The sequence below is a fragment of the Stegodyphus dumicola genome, chromosome 8 (genome assembly GCF_044657685.1).
Source record: "Stegodyphus dumicola isolate Sdum_Otavi_A_Nest chromosome 8, ASM4465768v1".
Lineage (NCBI taxonomy): Eukaryota > Metazoa > Arthropoda > Arachnida > Araneae > Eresidae > Stegodyphus > Stegodyphus dumicola.
The window spans coordinates 172,470,097-172,488,025 of record NC_140775.1 but is presented as its reverse complement, the minus strand read 5'-3'; the positions used below and the strand labels follow the sequence as shown (position 1 = coordinate 172,488,025).

At 31.8% G+C, this 17,929-nt stretch overlaps 1 protein-coding gene across 2 annotated transcripts in view; it reads right to left on the bottom strand.

Moving 5' to 3' along the window:
- Nucleotides 1-2,131: 2,131 nt before the first annotated feature.
- Nucleotides 2,132-17,929, bottom strand: part of LOC118197174 (mannan-binding lectin serine protease 1-like) — a 183,870-nt gene continuing 168,072 nt past the window's right edge. Inside the window, exons 5-8 of one of the 2 annotated variants that reach the window (XM_085822753.1) lie at nt 17,618-17,794; nt 13,330-13,446; nt 12,834-12,915; nt 2,132-5,185 (exon numbers count right to left, since the gene is read on the bottom strand). In XM_085822753.1, the coding sequence (XP_085678879.1) occupies nt 4,984-5,185; nt 12,834-12,915; nt 13,330-13,446; nt 17,618-17,794 (578 nt within the window). In that variant the 3' untranslated portion in view covers nt 2,132-4,983. The remainder of the gene's footprint in view (nt 5,186-12,833; nt 12,916-13,329; nt 13,447-17,617; nt 17,795-17,929) is intronic. The other variant, XM_085822754.1, reaches the window with a different exon arrangement.

Here is a 17,929-nt window from a genome sequence, read left to right as displayed (position 1 = left end):
TTAATACAGGCAGGACTTTGAAAGTGCATTACTTTGTATGATAAATTCAAGTAATGGTAGTTGATGACTGGACTTTGTTGGATGCTTGATAATCATGCTTGTGAAATTTGTATAATTGCGCTAGTGTTATTATCAATGGAATTGTACTTAGAACAGTAAAATAAGCAATAAGTCACTTTATTTTATTCTTATTCAGGGAATCGTCTTGAGTAAATATGTTATGTGTTTGAAAGAAAATTAACAACAAGTGTAATGATTATTTTAAAACTATTAGTTGCATATTCAAGTCAATATAATTAACTATGTCAGAAACCTGCTCAATTTTCTGTTAATGGGTACAAAAGTCTTATTGTAAGAGGTTGGAAATCAATTAGAAGTTTCCAGAATCCCTTACTAATGTGTATTCTGTATTTTATTTATTTATCAAAATTTTCTTCTTCTATGGAATAAAGATTATTGCTTTTTTTATTTTTATTTTTAGAGTTTCACTTAATTATCAGTGTTGCTTTTACTATGAACTATTTTTGAAAAGTAGATAAATAGCATTTATAATGTTATTTCTATTCACTGCATGACATTATATCAGCACCAATTCTAATTCAAAAAAAAATTATTTTCTAATTTTTAATTTTTACGCTGTGAGAAGGGAAAGCAATATACAGTTATTCAGCAAATTAAAACTTTGACTGTTCCTGCCAATAAATATTTCAAAAGTTTTTATAAATCTCTTTACTGCAAAAATTTATATTTTGGAAGGTAGTTGGTATTCATGTTTTATGGATTGTATTATGCTGGGGCATACCATTCACTAAAAATTTAAAATACTAGTATTTAATTAAAATGTAGCAATAATGTTATTTGTAAAGTTCTGCTTGGTTAAAAATTATGGGAAAAATTAATTTTTACTGTGGATCTGTAAATCTTATCACAACAGGAGAAAATTATGTTTTATTATTATTGTCTATGCATGTAGACCATACTATGCCTATGCAGTAATGGACGACTGATTACATGATCCCATCTTATTGCATTAAATAGTCCATTTTTATTTATGGAATTTGCTAAAGCACAAATTTCTGTTTATCTATTTGTGTCTTCCAGAGTTCCTTACTTCTCTTTGAGGCTCATTCATGAAGTTTTTATTTAGATATTCTTCCATCTATTGTGTTAGACTTTTCATATTTTCTGTATCACATGCATTTACATACCAGTTCAAATTTTAGATAAAATATTTATATCCCATTTCTAACTCATGTATTAAATTATAAACTTACATTTAGCAATGTACTGGGCCAAGAGGTAAAGTCACTGAACACTGGTAGTTCAGATCTCTGTGAATGGGCTGATTGTATAGGATTTTTATTTTTAGGTTTCTTCTGTGTGTAATGTGAATACAAGTCAGTTTGCCTTAGGCGGATAGCCCTAAAGCGTTTTTGCAATAATTAAATAAACCAAACCAAATTAATAATGTATTGGGCCTCATTTAGCATAAATTTGTAAAGTACAGATTGTACAAAGTGCTGGAGTAAATGCATTTATGCCCTTGTGTTAAAGAACTGAAGTACTTAATGAGAGTAATTAATTCAGACATTTAATGATAATATCGGTGATCCCATGGATTCCCCCCCCCCTCCATAATATGAGTTATTTGTATTTTTGTTTCTTGGTAGGCAAAATGTATTATTTTAAAAAGTTTATCAGGTAATATAAAAATAAAGTTCATGGCCTGCTTACTGATAATTAACTTCTTATATTTAATTGTAAGAATTATCGTAGTGAATACAGAAAAATGATTCTTTTCTTAATTTTGGGTGATCATTAAGTTCTACAGAAGTTTTCTAAAATTATAATTGATATAACACTTTCTGTTATGCTTATATTATTGGCAGATGTTTTCGCTTAGCTTTTATTCATTTACAGAAGATAATGCATTTGCAGTACATAATAATTTTATTTAGAAAGAATAAAGATTGTTTTAAGTTACTTTGAAAATTTGAAAAATACTTTAACTTTTGCATAATTTCAAAGAGTGAATTTGTTAGTGCGAAACGATTTTAAAAGTAAAAATTAAAAACATTTTTTTTTTTTTTAGTTATAAAAGTGCCAACAGAATAACTTAATCTGAAATGAAATGAAGATTAAATTATACAAGGATAAAAATTTATTTTTAAATACATTAATTGATAGTAAGAGAGTTGGAAAAATATACAAAATTGAAAATATACTTACATATGTTTTTATATACAAATCACATATATATTTCTCAAAATACTGTAATCACAATATATTCAGAACTGTACACACTAAAATGATATTTTAAAAATGGGGCATGTAGTGTCTCCTTGAAAACATAATTTTGATGTCACAAAAGAAATTACATGTACTTGAAATATCATCATCAATTTCAAAATGAACTAATTTAATATTTACTCGCACGAAATATTTATGAAGACCAGAGTTATACTTCTACATATAAATAAAAATTCAAATGGATACAATCATATTCAAATTTTAGAGTGAAAAATAATGACTAGAATAGAATTAGAAAATTACATTTTGAAAAGTATGTATGAAGATATACAGAGTAGTCATAATATATGAATCCCTAGTGGCCTATCTGCTGAACAATTTGAAATTAAATTTCAGGTATTGTTATTTGACGTTATGTGCTTGAGATTGTTATGATTTAAAATGAGTTATGGTAATAAAGAAAATATTTTAAATTTTTGAATGGCAACACCCACTTTTTTCCCTGATTGATCAGCACATTGAAAAACCGTAAATGGCATTGGAACAATACATATAAGATGAAAATGCCGGCATAAAACATTTTCAAAGAAGAGCAAAGGAAACACAGTAAGGAACAGTGACAACACAGAGAGGAGGTGCATTGATGTACTTTGCATATATCACAGGAAGTCAGTTTGCCTTAAAGTTGTCCCCTTAGGCAGATAGCCCTAAAAAGCATTTTGCAATAATTAAATAAACCAAACGAAATTAATAATGTATTGGGCCTTATTTAGCATAAATTTGCAAAGTACAGATTGTACAAAGTGCTGGAGTAAATGCAGCAAAGTTCAAAACATGCTGGCACTATTAAATGCCTACTGGGAAAGTTTCATATTGGATTGAAGAGGAATTTTTAAACTTTTAGACAGTAAAAGCACCAATTGTAAAAAACCATATGCAAAGCATTGCTTGTGGAAAATGTTTGATAATCAGTGTGGGAAGATTGTTTCTTCAGTGAGGTGTTCAGATGTGCTAACAAGATGACACTTTTAGGAAAATGACGTAGTGAATTGAAAAAGCTGTTCAATCTGAGTAGGAAAAATGCTGCTGAAACCATGCGAATTTGTCAGCAAAATCATATGCTAAGACAAGACCATGTCTGTAAAAACTCTATATCATGTGATAAAAAATGTGATGGTACTGGATGCACATGTCATAGACTGTGATCCGGATGGTGATGTGTTCCTGTTGGAAGTGCACAATACGATTACTGCAGGCCCACTGCATACTGCAAGAAGTGTTATAAGTTTGGTTGTTCCAAAAATCAGTCCTCAGACTTTTGTGCCTTGTTCTGTGGATGTTTCCATATTGATTCCAGCATGTCCAAATGTTGCAACTTGAAGATGAGCAGCATCTGAACTTGGCAAATTTTTTCTTCATAAGATATGATGAAGATAACGTGTCGCCACTGCAGATATTATAGATGGATGAAGCACGTTTCTTCACTCCAAGAGCTGCATTCACTGGGCTAATGAAAATCTTCACAGCGTGTCACCAGTGCCTTTACATGAAGCTAAAGTGATTGTGTGGCGTGGCATTGCAAGCAACATTCATTCCCGGTCCATACTTCTTTAAAGAGATTACTTCCACAAGTATGAAAATGTGCTCGATCACAAGTGTTCATCATAAAACAATGTTGCAGAATTATGTAATTCCACAATTGCAGCAGCGTAAAGTCCTTAATGACATGTGGTGCTCCACCATATGTTGCCACATATATCTGGCAAGTGCTGTGACAGGACTTTGGGAGATAGGATCATCTCTCACAGCTTTGCAGTTTTGTGGCCACAGCAATCCCTTGACCTCACTGCAACAGATTTTTTGGTTCTGGGTTTGTCTAAGGTGTACACATCAAATCCACAAGATTTGTCAGAATTGAAAAATTCCATAAAACATGAAGTTATACAGATTCCTTCTGCTATCACTGTTTTCACTAATCCCCTGCATGCACCTGCGAAGGTGGACATGTTGAAAACTTGTAATTCCAATACAAGTTCCCCTCTTCTCATCTCTTCTATTGTCATTTGCCCTTTACTCTTCTTTGCAAATGTTTTGCACAGGCAGTTTTCGTCATACACGTATCTTTCCAATGCCATTTTATGGTTTTTCAATGTGCTAATCAGTTTGCGCAGAAAAAAAAGTGGGTGTTGCCATTCGAAAATTTCAAAATGTTTTTACTATCATCATAACTGTCAGAGGTATATTGTTTTAAATCATCACATTCTCAAGCATGTACCTTATATAACAATATCTGAAATTTCATTTGGTTGATAGAACAATGGATGAATAAAAATTCATTTGATAATATAATATTAAGAAGAATCCTTTTCATGGCAAAATTTCAGTTATTCATCATGGTCTAAATAGTAAGTTATACGCCATTAAGATAAAATAAAAATTGCATTAAAAACTTTTAGTCACTTGTTAAGCTCCAATAAAAAAGTCAATGCACTTTTTTTGCTGAGAAATTGGTGTCGACGTTTCAAAAATACCTCTTTTTCACATCGCTAATATAGCTTTATACAAGTTCAAGATGAATTATTAAAAAAAAAAAAAGGTGAACGGATGCAATATTTTACAAGAACTGATGTGCAAATGTTAGTGGAAATGGAAGAAGATATCCAGTATCTTGTGTGGTGATGAAGGTTGATGTGAATGTAAATGGATGTTATTTTAATGCCATAGTTCTGTTTACTATAAGTCTGTCATAAGAACTCTGGGTGCTTGTCTGATGACAGGGACTGGATGGGGTATTGGAATGGGCTGTGGAATTGTGGAATCGATGGGAACAGTGACTGGCACATGAAGAGTTTGTGGTACTTCTGAGCTACTTGCAGACCTTGAATGTCGTGGTATTGTTTGACCATTATGATTTGTTACATTTGACTTCCTTTTCCTAAAAAAGGTAAAAAGATATTAATTGAATTTAATAATAAATTATCTTAAGTAATAAAAAATATTGTTATAATAAACTGTAAATAAATGTTACAGTTCAGAAGTCAAACAACAAAAATCAGCGTTAATTTACAAAATTTTCACAGGACTAGTTTCGATGGTTTTACCGAACCATCATCTTCAGCTGCAAAACCGCAAATGAACAAGATAGGAAATAATGTTTAGATAAGATAAGAAAGCCTGGACAAGAATAAGCAAGTGGCGCCATCTGTTGGCGAAACCAGAACTAAAACATAATTTCTCTAAAAGCCGAAGGCAAATTTGGATTGGAATTAGGATCGTTAACTAGAACAGAAAGATTTTTATGAATGTGAAATGCCTCTAAGAAAATCCAGTTCTCCAATGGAAGATGTTTTTTGAATAATTTTGGCAGCAGAAAAATTGAAAGTGTGATTTTCGGACCAACAATGTTGAGCAACAGAAGACTTCTGTGTTTCCTTTTTTCTAACATATGCCTCATGTTCTTTGACGCGAAATTTCAAGGCTCTCTTAGTTTGGCCAATGTAAATTAAACCGCACTGGCAAGGAATCCTATAAATACCCCAGGAATTCATATCCGGAATGGGGTCCTTGAGTATAGAAGTTGGAATTTTATTGATGGGAGAGTAAACAACCCGAAAGTTAAATTTCTGCAAAATATGTGCAACTTTATAGCTAATTGATGGAAAGAAGGGAATGACAACAGAATTTTTATAATCTCCTAAAATAAGAGTGTGGCTTTTAGTGTGTTGAGATGAGAATTTTTTAACTGCTTGATTAATAATGTTGGGTGAAAAGCCCCTGTCAATAGCTATTGCTTTTAAATAATTTAGTTCTTCATCAAGGGCTAGTTTGGAGGAGCAAACTTGAAGAGCACGGAAAACATAGGAATAAAATGAAGCTAACTTTTGTTTAGTCGGATGACATGATTTAAAGTGTGGTGGAAGGCAAACCGATGAAGGTTTACGGTAAACTGTAGTACTGAAGTTGGATGTGTTACGTGTGACCAGAATGTCGAGAAACGGAAGAGAATTGCAAGTCTCAAGTTCAAAAGTGAACTGAATAGCAGGATCAATAGAATTCATTGTTGAAAGAACTCTATTTAAATCATCTTTATTACCTTCAAACAGGGTAAAAGTATCGTCTACGTAGCGGAACCATGCTGGGAAGTTTAAAGTTTGAAACAATTTTGATTCATAATAATGCATGTAGATATCAGCCAGGATGGGACTGAGGGGGCTTCCCATGGCTAATCCCTCAGTTTGCTTGTAATATTTATTTTGGAAAACAAAATGTGTTTGTTTCAAACAGAGTTGAGTGAGAGAAATTAGCTCATCAATTTCGATGCAAGAGAAATGAAATTCGCGAAGTCTGCTTTCTAGACATCTTAATGCACCCTCCACTGGGACACTGGTAAATAATGATTTTACATCAAAAGAAACCATGAGTAAATTACGAGGAGAAATGTTTTTAACCTTTTTTTACAAACTCTATTGAATTTTTTATGGTGTAAATGTTATTGTCTAATAGAGTGGAAAATCTAGAAACTAAATATTTAGCTAATGGATATGAGGCAGTACCTAAATTTGATACAATAGGGCGGAAAGGAATACCACTTTTATGAATTTTGGGAAGAGCATATAATCTGGCACAATTCGCAACAGATGGGATAAGCGAATGTTTTAAGTTGCTTGAAATGATTTGCGAAGATTTGATCGCAGTTTTTATTTTGGATAAGTCCGAAGGTGAAGGATCTTTAGGGATCGGATTATATGGTCCTTCGTTTAAGAGTTTAGTGACACCATCGATGTAAGTGTTCTTATCCATGACGACTATCTGGCCACCTTTGTCGGCCTTTGAAATGACAATATCCGGGTTAGAATGAATCTCGCGCATTGTAGCTCTTTCTCTCGCAGTTAGATTTGGTTTCAAAGGTTTATTATTGAATTTCACATTATGAGCGATAAGATGCCTAATCATTTCTTTCTGTGAATCTGAAACTTTACTGAACTTGAAAGCTTTTTCGATAGGAGCCAAAATCTTTGGAATCGAGGGTTTACAGGTTTGTGAGAAGTTAAAATTATATTTTAGAATTCTCTCTTGTTCTTCTGAAAGACTAACATTAGAAATATTAACTATTGGCTTGATGTTTACAATGGGAAGATTTTTTGAACTACTTGAACTGGAAGACTGTAAAAGAAGTTTTTCGAATTTAACTGCAAGGGTGTTTTTATGACGGTTAACTGCATTCTCCGTTCTAGACCAAGACTTTTGTTCAAGGGCAGTGAATTTTGGATATGTTTTAGCGAGTTCCAGATGAAGCTTATAGAGTTCATCTGGAACTCGCTAAGCTCCCTCAGTCCCATCCTGGCTGATATCTACATGCATTATTATGAATCAAAATTGTTTCAAACTTTAAACTTCCCGGCATGGTTCCGCTACGTAGACGATACTTTTACCCTGTTTGAAGGTAATAAAGATGATTTAAATAGAGTTCTTTCAACAATGAATTCTATTGATCCTGCTATTCAGTTCACTTTTGAACTTGAGACTTGCAATTCTCTTCCGTTTCTCGACATTCTGGTCACACGTAACACATGCAACTTCAGTACTACAGTTTACCGTAAACCTTCATCGGTTTTCCTTCCACCACACTTTAAATCATGTCATCCGACTAAACAAAAGTTAGCTTCATTTTATTCCTATGTTTTCCATGCTCTTCAAGTTTGCTCCTCCAAACTAGCCCTTGATGAAGAACTAAATTATTTAAAAGCAATAGCTATTGACAGGGGCTTTTCACCCAACATTATTAATCAAGCAGTTAAAAAATTCTCATCTCAACACACTAAAAGCCACACTCTTATTTTAGGAGATTATAAAAATTCTGTTGTCATTCCCTTCTTTCCATCAATTAGCTATAAAGTTGCACATATTTTGCAGAAATTTAACTTTCGGGTTGTTTACTCTCCCATCAATAAAATTCCAACTTCTATACTCAAGGACCCCATTCCGGATATGAATTCCTGGGGTATTTATAGGATTCCTTGCCAGTGCGGTTTAATTTACATTGGCCAAACTAAGAGAGCCTTGAAATTTCGCGTCAAAGAACATGAGGCATATGTTAGAAAAAAGGAAACACAGAAGTCTTCTGTTGCTCAACATTGTTGGTCCGAAAATCACACTTTCAATTTTTCTGCTGCCAAAATTATTCAAAAAACATCTTCCATTGGAGAACTGGATTTTCTAGAGGCATTTCACATTCATAAAAATCTTTCTGTTCTAGTTAACGATCCTAATTCCAATCCAAATTTGCCTTCGGCTTTTAGAGAAATTATGTTTTAGTTCTGGTTTCGCCAACAGATGGCGCCACTTGCTTATTCTTGTCCAGGCTTTCTTATCTTATCTAAACATTATTTCCTATCTTGTTCATTTGCGGTTTTGCAGCTGAAGATGATGGTTCAGTAAAACCATTGAAACTAGTCCTGTGAAAATTTTGTAAATTAACGCTGATTTTTGTTGTTTGACTTCTGAATTAGTATTTATTCGGCGTGTTATTGTGTCTTAAATGTTACAGTTTTGGAACTTTCAGACAGCTGATCACTTATAGCACCAAAATGCAATTTTTATTAAATAGCATAATTAAATTTAGATAGCTTAATTCGCCTTAAAGATGGTAAACCCACCAAAATAATAATAATAAAATTCTTAGTATCGATTGAAAAACATCAGGAACTCTCAAACAAAAACACTGGCAGGAAAAAAATATAGTATTTTTTTTAATTAGTCGCTAGCTGGTAAAGTCTCAATAAACACTATACTATTTGTAGTAATTGGAAAGTCATAGAAATATTCATTGATATTTATAGAGTATTTGAAAGTTCTTGCATGAGGAAGTCTAGGAAATCTAGAAAATTCCAAATCTCGGCTCTAATTAAGAAATTGATTAAATTTTAAAATTTAGGTCTAGAAATGTTGCCATTTTGATAACATTTCACCAAATTGTCAAATTCCATTTCTTTGATTTAACTAGAGCTATTTTCACATGTAAATATTTTGATACATATGTGAAATTTTTTATGCTGTAAGTGATTACCCACACATACAGATATAAAATAATTATTTAGAATCATTTCCCATAATATATAACAATTTAATCAAGAATAAATTGTTTCTCATGTTTTTATAAATTGCAGGATTAGAATGTCATATTATATAGGCATTCTTATCTTAGAATTTGATTACAAACTATAAACAGTTGGTATTTGTTTAATAAAAAATAAACTGAATAATAGAGAATTCATTGAAAGAGGATTAAAAGGAATAAAATCATTGCTTCTACAGAAATTTTAGCAAAAATAAAACTAGAACCACATTTATGTAAACAGCTTTTCTTTAATTATCATTAATTAATACCTGTAGCATTGTAAAGCATGTATCCTCATGGAAAAAATAGTTAAGGTATTAAAAAAAACTGTATTTTACTCCTACATACTGAGAAAAAGTAGTCTTTCATATTCTTTAAACAAGCTCGCAAAACTGAAAAATGAAGTGTTGCAGCAGCTTTCATTTTTTGGCTCTGCGTAGTAAGTTTAGTTCTGCTTCTTATTTAAGCAGGGAAGAGAATATCTTTTAACTTTCTCGAAAGATGTTTGATCATTTCAGTTCAAATTAATGTCAACTGCACATTTTTTGTATCATCAATTAGTTCATTAACTCTTAGAAGACATGCAGTCTGTTATAGCATTATACTGAAGCCATCATTTATAATATTGGAGCAATTATTTTGAACTGTAATATTAAAATACAGTCAAAAGTCGTTAATCCGGACTTGTCGGGACTTCGGCGATTCCGGATTATCGATTTTTCCGGATTATAGATCATGAGTTTAAATCTCGTAAGATGGCATGCAGAAATTCTAAAATTAAAAATATGAAACCGTAATTTATGAAATAAAGAACAAATATGATCTAAAGGGTATCAAAATTTGCAAAAAGAAAAAGCTTAATATTTATTTGTTTACTTTATTAAACATTTCTTTCAATGTAAGTTGTTTAAGTTTTGCTTCGTTTCATGTGATAATACTTTCTCTTTAATTCTATTAAACAGACATAATTTCTTGTTCAGTTACAAAGTTCCGCTGTTCAAGTCCTATAATTGCTGTGTCGAGAACACCGACTAATTCGTCAATCGAAATTTTTTCGTTTTCAATAACCTCTGTCACTTTTCTTCGCTATCGGAAGCGAATTATAATGACGAGGAACTTGTTTTAAATCATATCAAAGACGGAGCATATCGAGATGAAATACTACATTTGGTAAGGAATTATAAGCCAAATAAAATAAAAACATCTGCCCTGAAGATACGGATAGTGCTGACAGATCAACTTCCAATTCATTACGCGCCCGCCGTGGCGTTCCCCCCGCCGAGCAGCGTGAAATTGATAAACAGATTTCGGATTTCAAAACATACTTTCGCTTTAGATCCTTTACATATTAACAAATATATATCGGAAATTCTATTTCATATAATCGAAAGTTTAAACTTACTTTTATAAAATTGCTCTTACAGTCTGCAAAAAATAATAAGCCGGATCCAATTCGAAAATTAAGAAACAACGCAATCATCAACATTAACTGAAATAGATAATTAGATAATTTTAGCTTATACGTCCATTATACTTAAAACGTGCACGCGAAAACGTATTCTGCACTTGCGCACACTCATATGCGCAGTCGTAAAAGGTCTTACGCGCACGTGTAAACGCCTCTGCGCATGTGTCAACGCGGTGCATGCGCAGAAAGTTTTTAGTTTTGAGGTCCGGATTATAGATCATTCCGAATTATGGGTGTCCGAATTAACGACTTTTGACTGTAATAGACTGTTATGAAAATTTGTTGGTAAAATTGGAATTGAATATAAGTGAATTTTATTATTTTAAATGGGTTACTAAAAAAAAAGGATTACATGATTAAATATTTCTTGAATGGTTGGTCTTATAGTTCCAATTAAAAAATGAATCAAAAGTCATTTACAGACTTTGAAATTTTGATTATATGACACTTTTGCTAAAAACATACAAGATTTTCTGATTTTACCGTCTACAAAGATGATTATATCTGATAATCAGGTACATTTTACTATAGGTTCCCCCCCTAAAGTACTTCTGTAATATACAAATTATCATCAAAATTATCTAACATGCATTGCTATCTATTCATATGCATTTCCCACAAAGTTAAATCTATTATATTTTGAGTAATTTCTATTGTACGATGGATTTTTTTATTATTTATAAAATTTAATCAATTTGGCTATGACAATAATTTTTTTAGCATTTTCTTTTTCGTCAGTACTAAAATTCATTATTGATTTTGTGTGTTCAAATTTATATTTTTTTTGCATTTTCAACCAAAATACAAGTTTTATTTATTTTTTACGTTGTTGCACAAAGTATTGTAATCGCGAAAAATTTCGTGTGTCATATTTCAACGAAAATATCCATTTTGACCGCTATCGAATGCAATTTAGCAATGTTTTTGAGTAACATCTGTATCTAAGGACATAATAAAGGACTCTTTTTCCTCAAACGGGTTGTAAAATGAGAAAAAAAATGTAAAAGAGATTTTTTTCGTGACATATATACTATCTCGCACAACTCAAAAACGATTTGCTTCAGAAAGTTGAAATTTTGTATAGGACTGCTATAACATGTATTTGCGCACCTCCCTTTTTGGCTATAATCGGCTGCACCAAAAGTACAGATATATATATATATATACATATATACCCACTCCGTTACTTGGCTCTGTGAACTCGGTTTTTATTTTATTTTCTTATATTTTGGTAAATTGTGCATTTTTTAATTTAAAAATAATTGAATTATTTTGTTATAATGTTCCGGTTAAGATTTTTATGCTTTTAGTTAATCTGCATGCAGTAGTTGTAGAATTATTAACAATTAAAATTTTTTTAAAGTGTGGTTAAGCCTAAAGGAGCAGCCATATTTGTCTACATTTGAAACTTAGCAGAAATAGTGAATTCAGTTTCTGCACATTCAGTGTCTTTTCCCGAGTGGGACCAAAAGTAAACTCAGTTTTGTGCACTGAAAAATCTGCCTACTTGCCTGAATCGCTTGTTTTTGCGTCAAAACTCTTAATTTTAATGGTAAAAATTGTTTTTTTTAATTGTATTTGGTGTTTTATGTTTTTCCATATTTTTCAATTTTTAATGAAGATATTTTGAGGTTTTATATATTTTTACCTTACCACAAAGTGAGAACTGAATTAATTGAATGAAAAATATATCTGCAGTTAAATTCGAGGGAAGAAGTTTAAATGAAATGCAGCAAAAAATATGTATAATTTAATAGGCTGTACAAGAATATTGTGGTTTAGACATCAGATTTTTTAATCAAAAGATGTCATGTGACCAAAATTGGAAATCTACCTTTTTTGATTCATTTTTTAAATAGGAAGCATGTGTCTAACATTAGTTGTTTGAGATTTACACATAAATTTTTTGTTTGGAACAGTGAAAGTGAAAGGGAATTTGCATTAACTATCAATATTCAATAGATAAAGAAGATTTAATCATATTTTCATAATGCATACTTTCTTATCTTCTGTATAAGGAGAATTATTGCCACATTTCCAAACACCAATCCTACTACAGAAGCGGCTGGAATAAGGACCTCTACAAAGAATAAAAAAGAACATTGAAACGGATTCTTCTGAATTTGCCAGAGAAATAAAATAATTTGCTTATCTAATTCTATCTTAATTTTCGATTTTACAACAGCATTTCAGTGAATTAAAATTTTAATTAATATAAAATTTTTTGTTATTAAATAATAAGAAATTTTTTGAATATTGCATTAAATTTATTACTAATTATGTTATTAATTACTATTATTAAAATTCATTATTAATAGTAAAGTAGTTTAAACATTCTTCTTGAAATACTTATGTTAAAAGATACTTGTTGTTCAAACTACATAATTAAATCAGAAATTATTTTCAGAAATAACAGAATCAGCTAGAAAATGATGGTAGTAGAGTTTTAAAAATATTTTTTCGATACTGCAAATATTAAAAAATGCATTCATACCTTCAATATATTTATGTTTGCTGAGATATACTTCAACAACATCCGGATTACTTAACCTGTAAATATCTTCGTAGTCTTCTGAATAGTTACTTCGCTGTCGAAGTGCTGTCTGTATAGCTAGAAAATTGAAAAAAAAAGTTAATCATTTTAGAGTAAAAATGTTTTTTCAGTTTTGCAAACAATTATAGGACTCTAGTCAAATAAAATGCACTTGAATGCGATAGAATTTTTTTATGTCATTTGCATATTTAAGTTACTATAAATATCTAAAAAGAACTAAAGTTGTAGTACTTCATAGATTGCGAGTAGATACTTGATAAATAAAACCAAACTTTATTATTGAAGACATCATTTAGTATGACTAAACTTAAAATGCAACTTATTCAAAGCAAAAATGCAGCCATGTGAAGATAAGATATATAACAGTAACATTGAAATAAAAAATGGTACATGATAATTGATGTAATCAAACTTATTAAAAATATCACATGAAAATAAAATATAAAAGATGCAAGCCTTTTAAATACTCAATGTTGAATAATCAATTATCTTTTCTTTCAACACAGTATTTTATCTAAACATATTCATTTTGTGTTGTACGACAGCAAAGAAAGTTCAGACATTAAATCACAATTAATTTGGCCCTGATGACTTTTCATTATACTGTCAGAATACTGTAAGAAAACAAGAGCTATCTCCTTTGGAAAGGCTGCATGAATTTCTGATTTTTAGTGAAGTTAGAAACAGGTAATATCATGAAACAATATAAAAAAGACGCATTTAATCATAGAATAAAAGCCAAAACTAATAATTTTTATTTTCTCGGTTGCTAGAAGTTTCAGCTTTGCAAAGTCCACTAGTGGTCCAGTGCAAGAGAGAACTGAACACCGGTAGTTTGAAACAGGCTGAAATTTTGATAAATAGGCTTGCTGCATGGGCATTTGATTTTTCGATACATTCTTGAAATGTCATGGGGTTTAGTGAATGAAAAAAAAATGCTTAAAACGGCCAACAGATGGCACCTCATATAAAGCAAAACATATAGTGCAAAACATTGCATAACAAAAGCAATAATTAGAATAACAGTTTATTTTTAGCCAAGACTGTGTTCTTTAAAACAAATTTTCAACATGTCGGCAATCATTCATCAACAGTAGTAGTGGAGGGACAATGTTGTGAATAGCACTGTCCAGCAATTTATAGATATGGTGAGATACTGCCACCAGATGTTGCCTTTCAGCATCCTTAATGAGGTCGGACTATCGAGGTAGACTTGTGATTACGAGTAATCCCACAACCAATAATCACACAGATAGAGATCTGGGGACCTGAGGGGCCATGCATGAAAGAAGTGGTGGCTCAGCATGCGATTCTCACCATATCATGTGAGCAAGAGATATTTCACACGTATAGCAATATGGGGTGGAGCGCCATCCTGCATAAAACTCACATCTTCCAAAAGGTTTATCAGCCAGACTAGGGATGATGTGATTCTGTAGCATATCAGAGCACCTCGCACCCGTCACACTGACGGTTTGAATAGCAAAACCACACATTTCCTCGGAGAAAAAGGGTCCGATCACGACTGACGTGATAAATCTATATCACACTGTGACCAACAACTGGAGGTAAGAATAGAGAAGAAATAAAGTCATAAAGGGACTGATTCCCTCTCTCTCTCTACAGTTCATTTCATACACGATTCTCATGTGGCGTCACTGACATTTTACTGCCCAGCGTCATATGCTGGCCCTTTTTTGCATTGCATTTTTTTTCTTTCAATAAAAACAATATGCCATTTCAAGCACGTGTGTCAATTTTTTTTACCTCTCTGCCTTCGTAAATTATTGAATTTTCAACGGGTGTTTGGGTCACCCGGTTTAACATGAGCACGAGCCAGTTTTCCTACGAAATTCCTTCACAACGGCATCCCTGCCTTTTGGTAGATAGCTCGTGAGTTGCTTTACCTGATTCGATTAACCACCAGTCAACACGATTAAGTGATTATTGTGATCAGAATAACGAATCTAAGGCTGTTTATTGTGCCGATAGCTGCCCCTATGAACACACTTCTTCAAAATTAATTTTCTCTTCTAGAAATTTATTTCTAACCGAAGGTATTCTTTAATCATAAAGCTGAGAAAAATCCTGCAACCACAGATATTTAAAGTGCAACAGTTATTTTACAGTTCAACTTCCAAGTTTAAATTTAATGCTTACTATCATTATATATAAATGGACTTCCATGGGTTAAACAAGAAAATCAATAAATCGTTATTTGAATATTGAAACAGTTTTCTTTTAATAAGAAGTTTCAGGCTATAAATTAAGCTTTCTATGCAAGATATTTTTTGTATTGCTCAAGTTATATTTAAAAACACACTGAAATGCAGATTAAAATACACTAGGCTTGCTTTTTTTGCATTTTTGATAATAGAAATGTCTTCTTTTGGATAAAGACATGGACGTCCGCAAATTGAGGAAAAAAAATAGACTGGCTGTCCCCCCCCCGGAATTGAATAGAATATGTGTTTTTGTATTGGGGGTCAGAAATAGTACATAATTTTTGCATTGATGTAATACTGCTTTTTATAATTTACTTGTGATGCCTCCAAATTATACTAAAATAAAAGTCTATTGGATCATGTTTGTCTCTTCTCTTTTCCCAGCCCAAATGAAAAATTTTCTGCGGACACCTGGGTAAAGGGCGTGCTGCTTTCTATACCAAATTTTGATTATCCTTTAGCATGGGTAATCAGAAAAAGGTCCTGTACACTTAAAAAAAATGAATTTATATGTTTAGAGGAACGAGACACAGTGTAATTAATGTTTAAATTAAGGATAATTAAAACATTAAATTGATTTTTTAGTTTTTTTTTTTTCAATTCAACATGTGTTTTGTATCTGCCCCCATATTAACGTTCTTTTAGTCAATATGACGAATATTGTGCTAAACTAAGATGCCATTAAATTCAAATTCGTTTTTTGACTATATTATCTAGCAGCCTGTCTGCATATTTCTTTGTTGCTAATCCCTCTCTTTCACCTCCAGTCTTCTTCATTTCTGATGGTCTTTTCTCTTTAACTTGAATTCGGAATACCTTCGTCTTCAAAATTATGAGATTTTCATCCTTCGTGTCTCTCTGGAAGTAATTACATGTTTGGAAGGGCTTTATATGTAGATATGGAATGTTATTTGTAATCTAGATTTTGAAAATCTGAATACCAAAAATGTTTTCAGCAAGAGCCGAATCCGTCAACTCTTCATCGATAGAATTTTCCTCCTCATGGTATTACGAACCAGTTTTTTAAAAAGTGAATCAGCGTTAAGCTTTAACTTTCTTACCCAGCATTAGAATGATATTCATTGTATGAAATATCATGAAGCCAGTGGTGTAGTTTTGTGGTCCATTTTTTTGCTTCTCTCCAAAATACCAACAATTTAAATTTATAAAATTTAAAATAACATACAGGGAAGTAAATAAAAGTTCTGTGCATTAACTTATGAAATAAGACTGTATTTCCACATTTTTGAAATGCTGTTTTGCTTGTTTTTCAGTTAACGGAATCGTCAATGACATTCTAAAAGTTTTCTTTCATTACTCCAGTTGTTCTTCTCTAGATAGTACAGTTTTTATTAAATATAAGATACTCATTTTGAGGTTGTAGGTGCTTCTTAACTGATCTTTATCTAGAAAATCCCTTCTTGAAACAAGAATTATTGGAAACAGTTTGTGAAGGAAATTCGAAGTAGAATTACAATATTTAGAATTTCGTTTTGGAGACTATTTCAGAATAAACTGCAAAAATTCAAAGTGAAAAAATATCTTCCTTAGGTATGTAATTAAGGTCGTGATGTAATTGTTTTTCATATTTTCTATTCAAAATTTTCGATGAAGTACGAAAAATATTGCAAGAAAATGTAGCTACTGAAGTTTCTTCGAATACTCTTTCCAAGGGGGGAAAAAATTCCCTCCTCAATTCATTTTTCGTATCACAATTCAGCATTTCGTGATTCTTCACCTCACCAATGACCGAATGGATAACATGGCTGAATACTTGCACTTTCGCCCCCTTTAGATATGCCACTTCATAAATCATGATTTTTATCCAGAAGACTAGTTTCTTATTTTCTTCAAGTGGCAGTCACAGATAGTTATTCGAAACAATTTGAAGACATTAATATGGATATTAAGCAAGATGGGTCATCCGAATACAGATAATTAAGTTTGTGTACTTCCTTCTCCTTTAAAACATAAAATTATATACTTTGGATAGAGTTACTTACGTAAACACGGCATAATTGTACCGTTCCAATATGTCCCATCCACACACTGTAGTAGCAAAGAATTTGATAGAGTGTCATTGAATACATGCCCTTTACAGCACATGTAGAGAGCAGAACGGTTGTTACTGTACACCATGTAACCCAGTCGAGGAGGAGGTAATTTTTGACATCCATTGACTGAAATATAAACAAGCAAATGAGTGGTTAGGAAGGAATACGGTGTTGATACTGATTTCTATATTGTTTAAAAATAATGTTTTGATATATCACATCAAATTTTTACATGTAAATAGTTCATTTAACTCAAATATT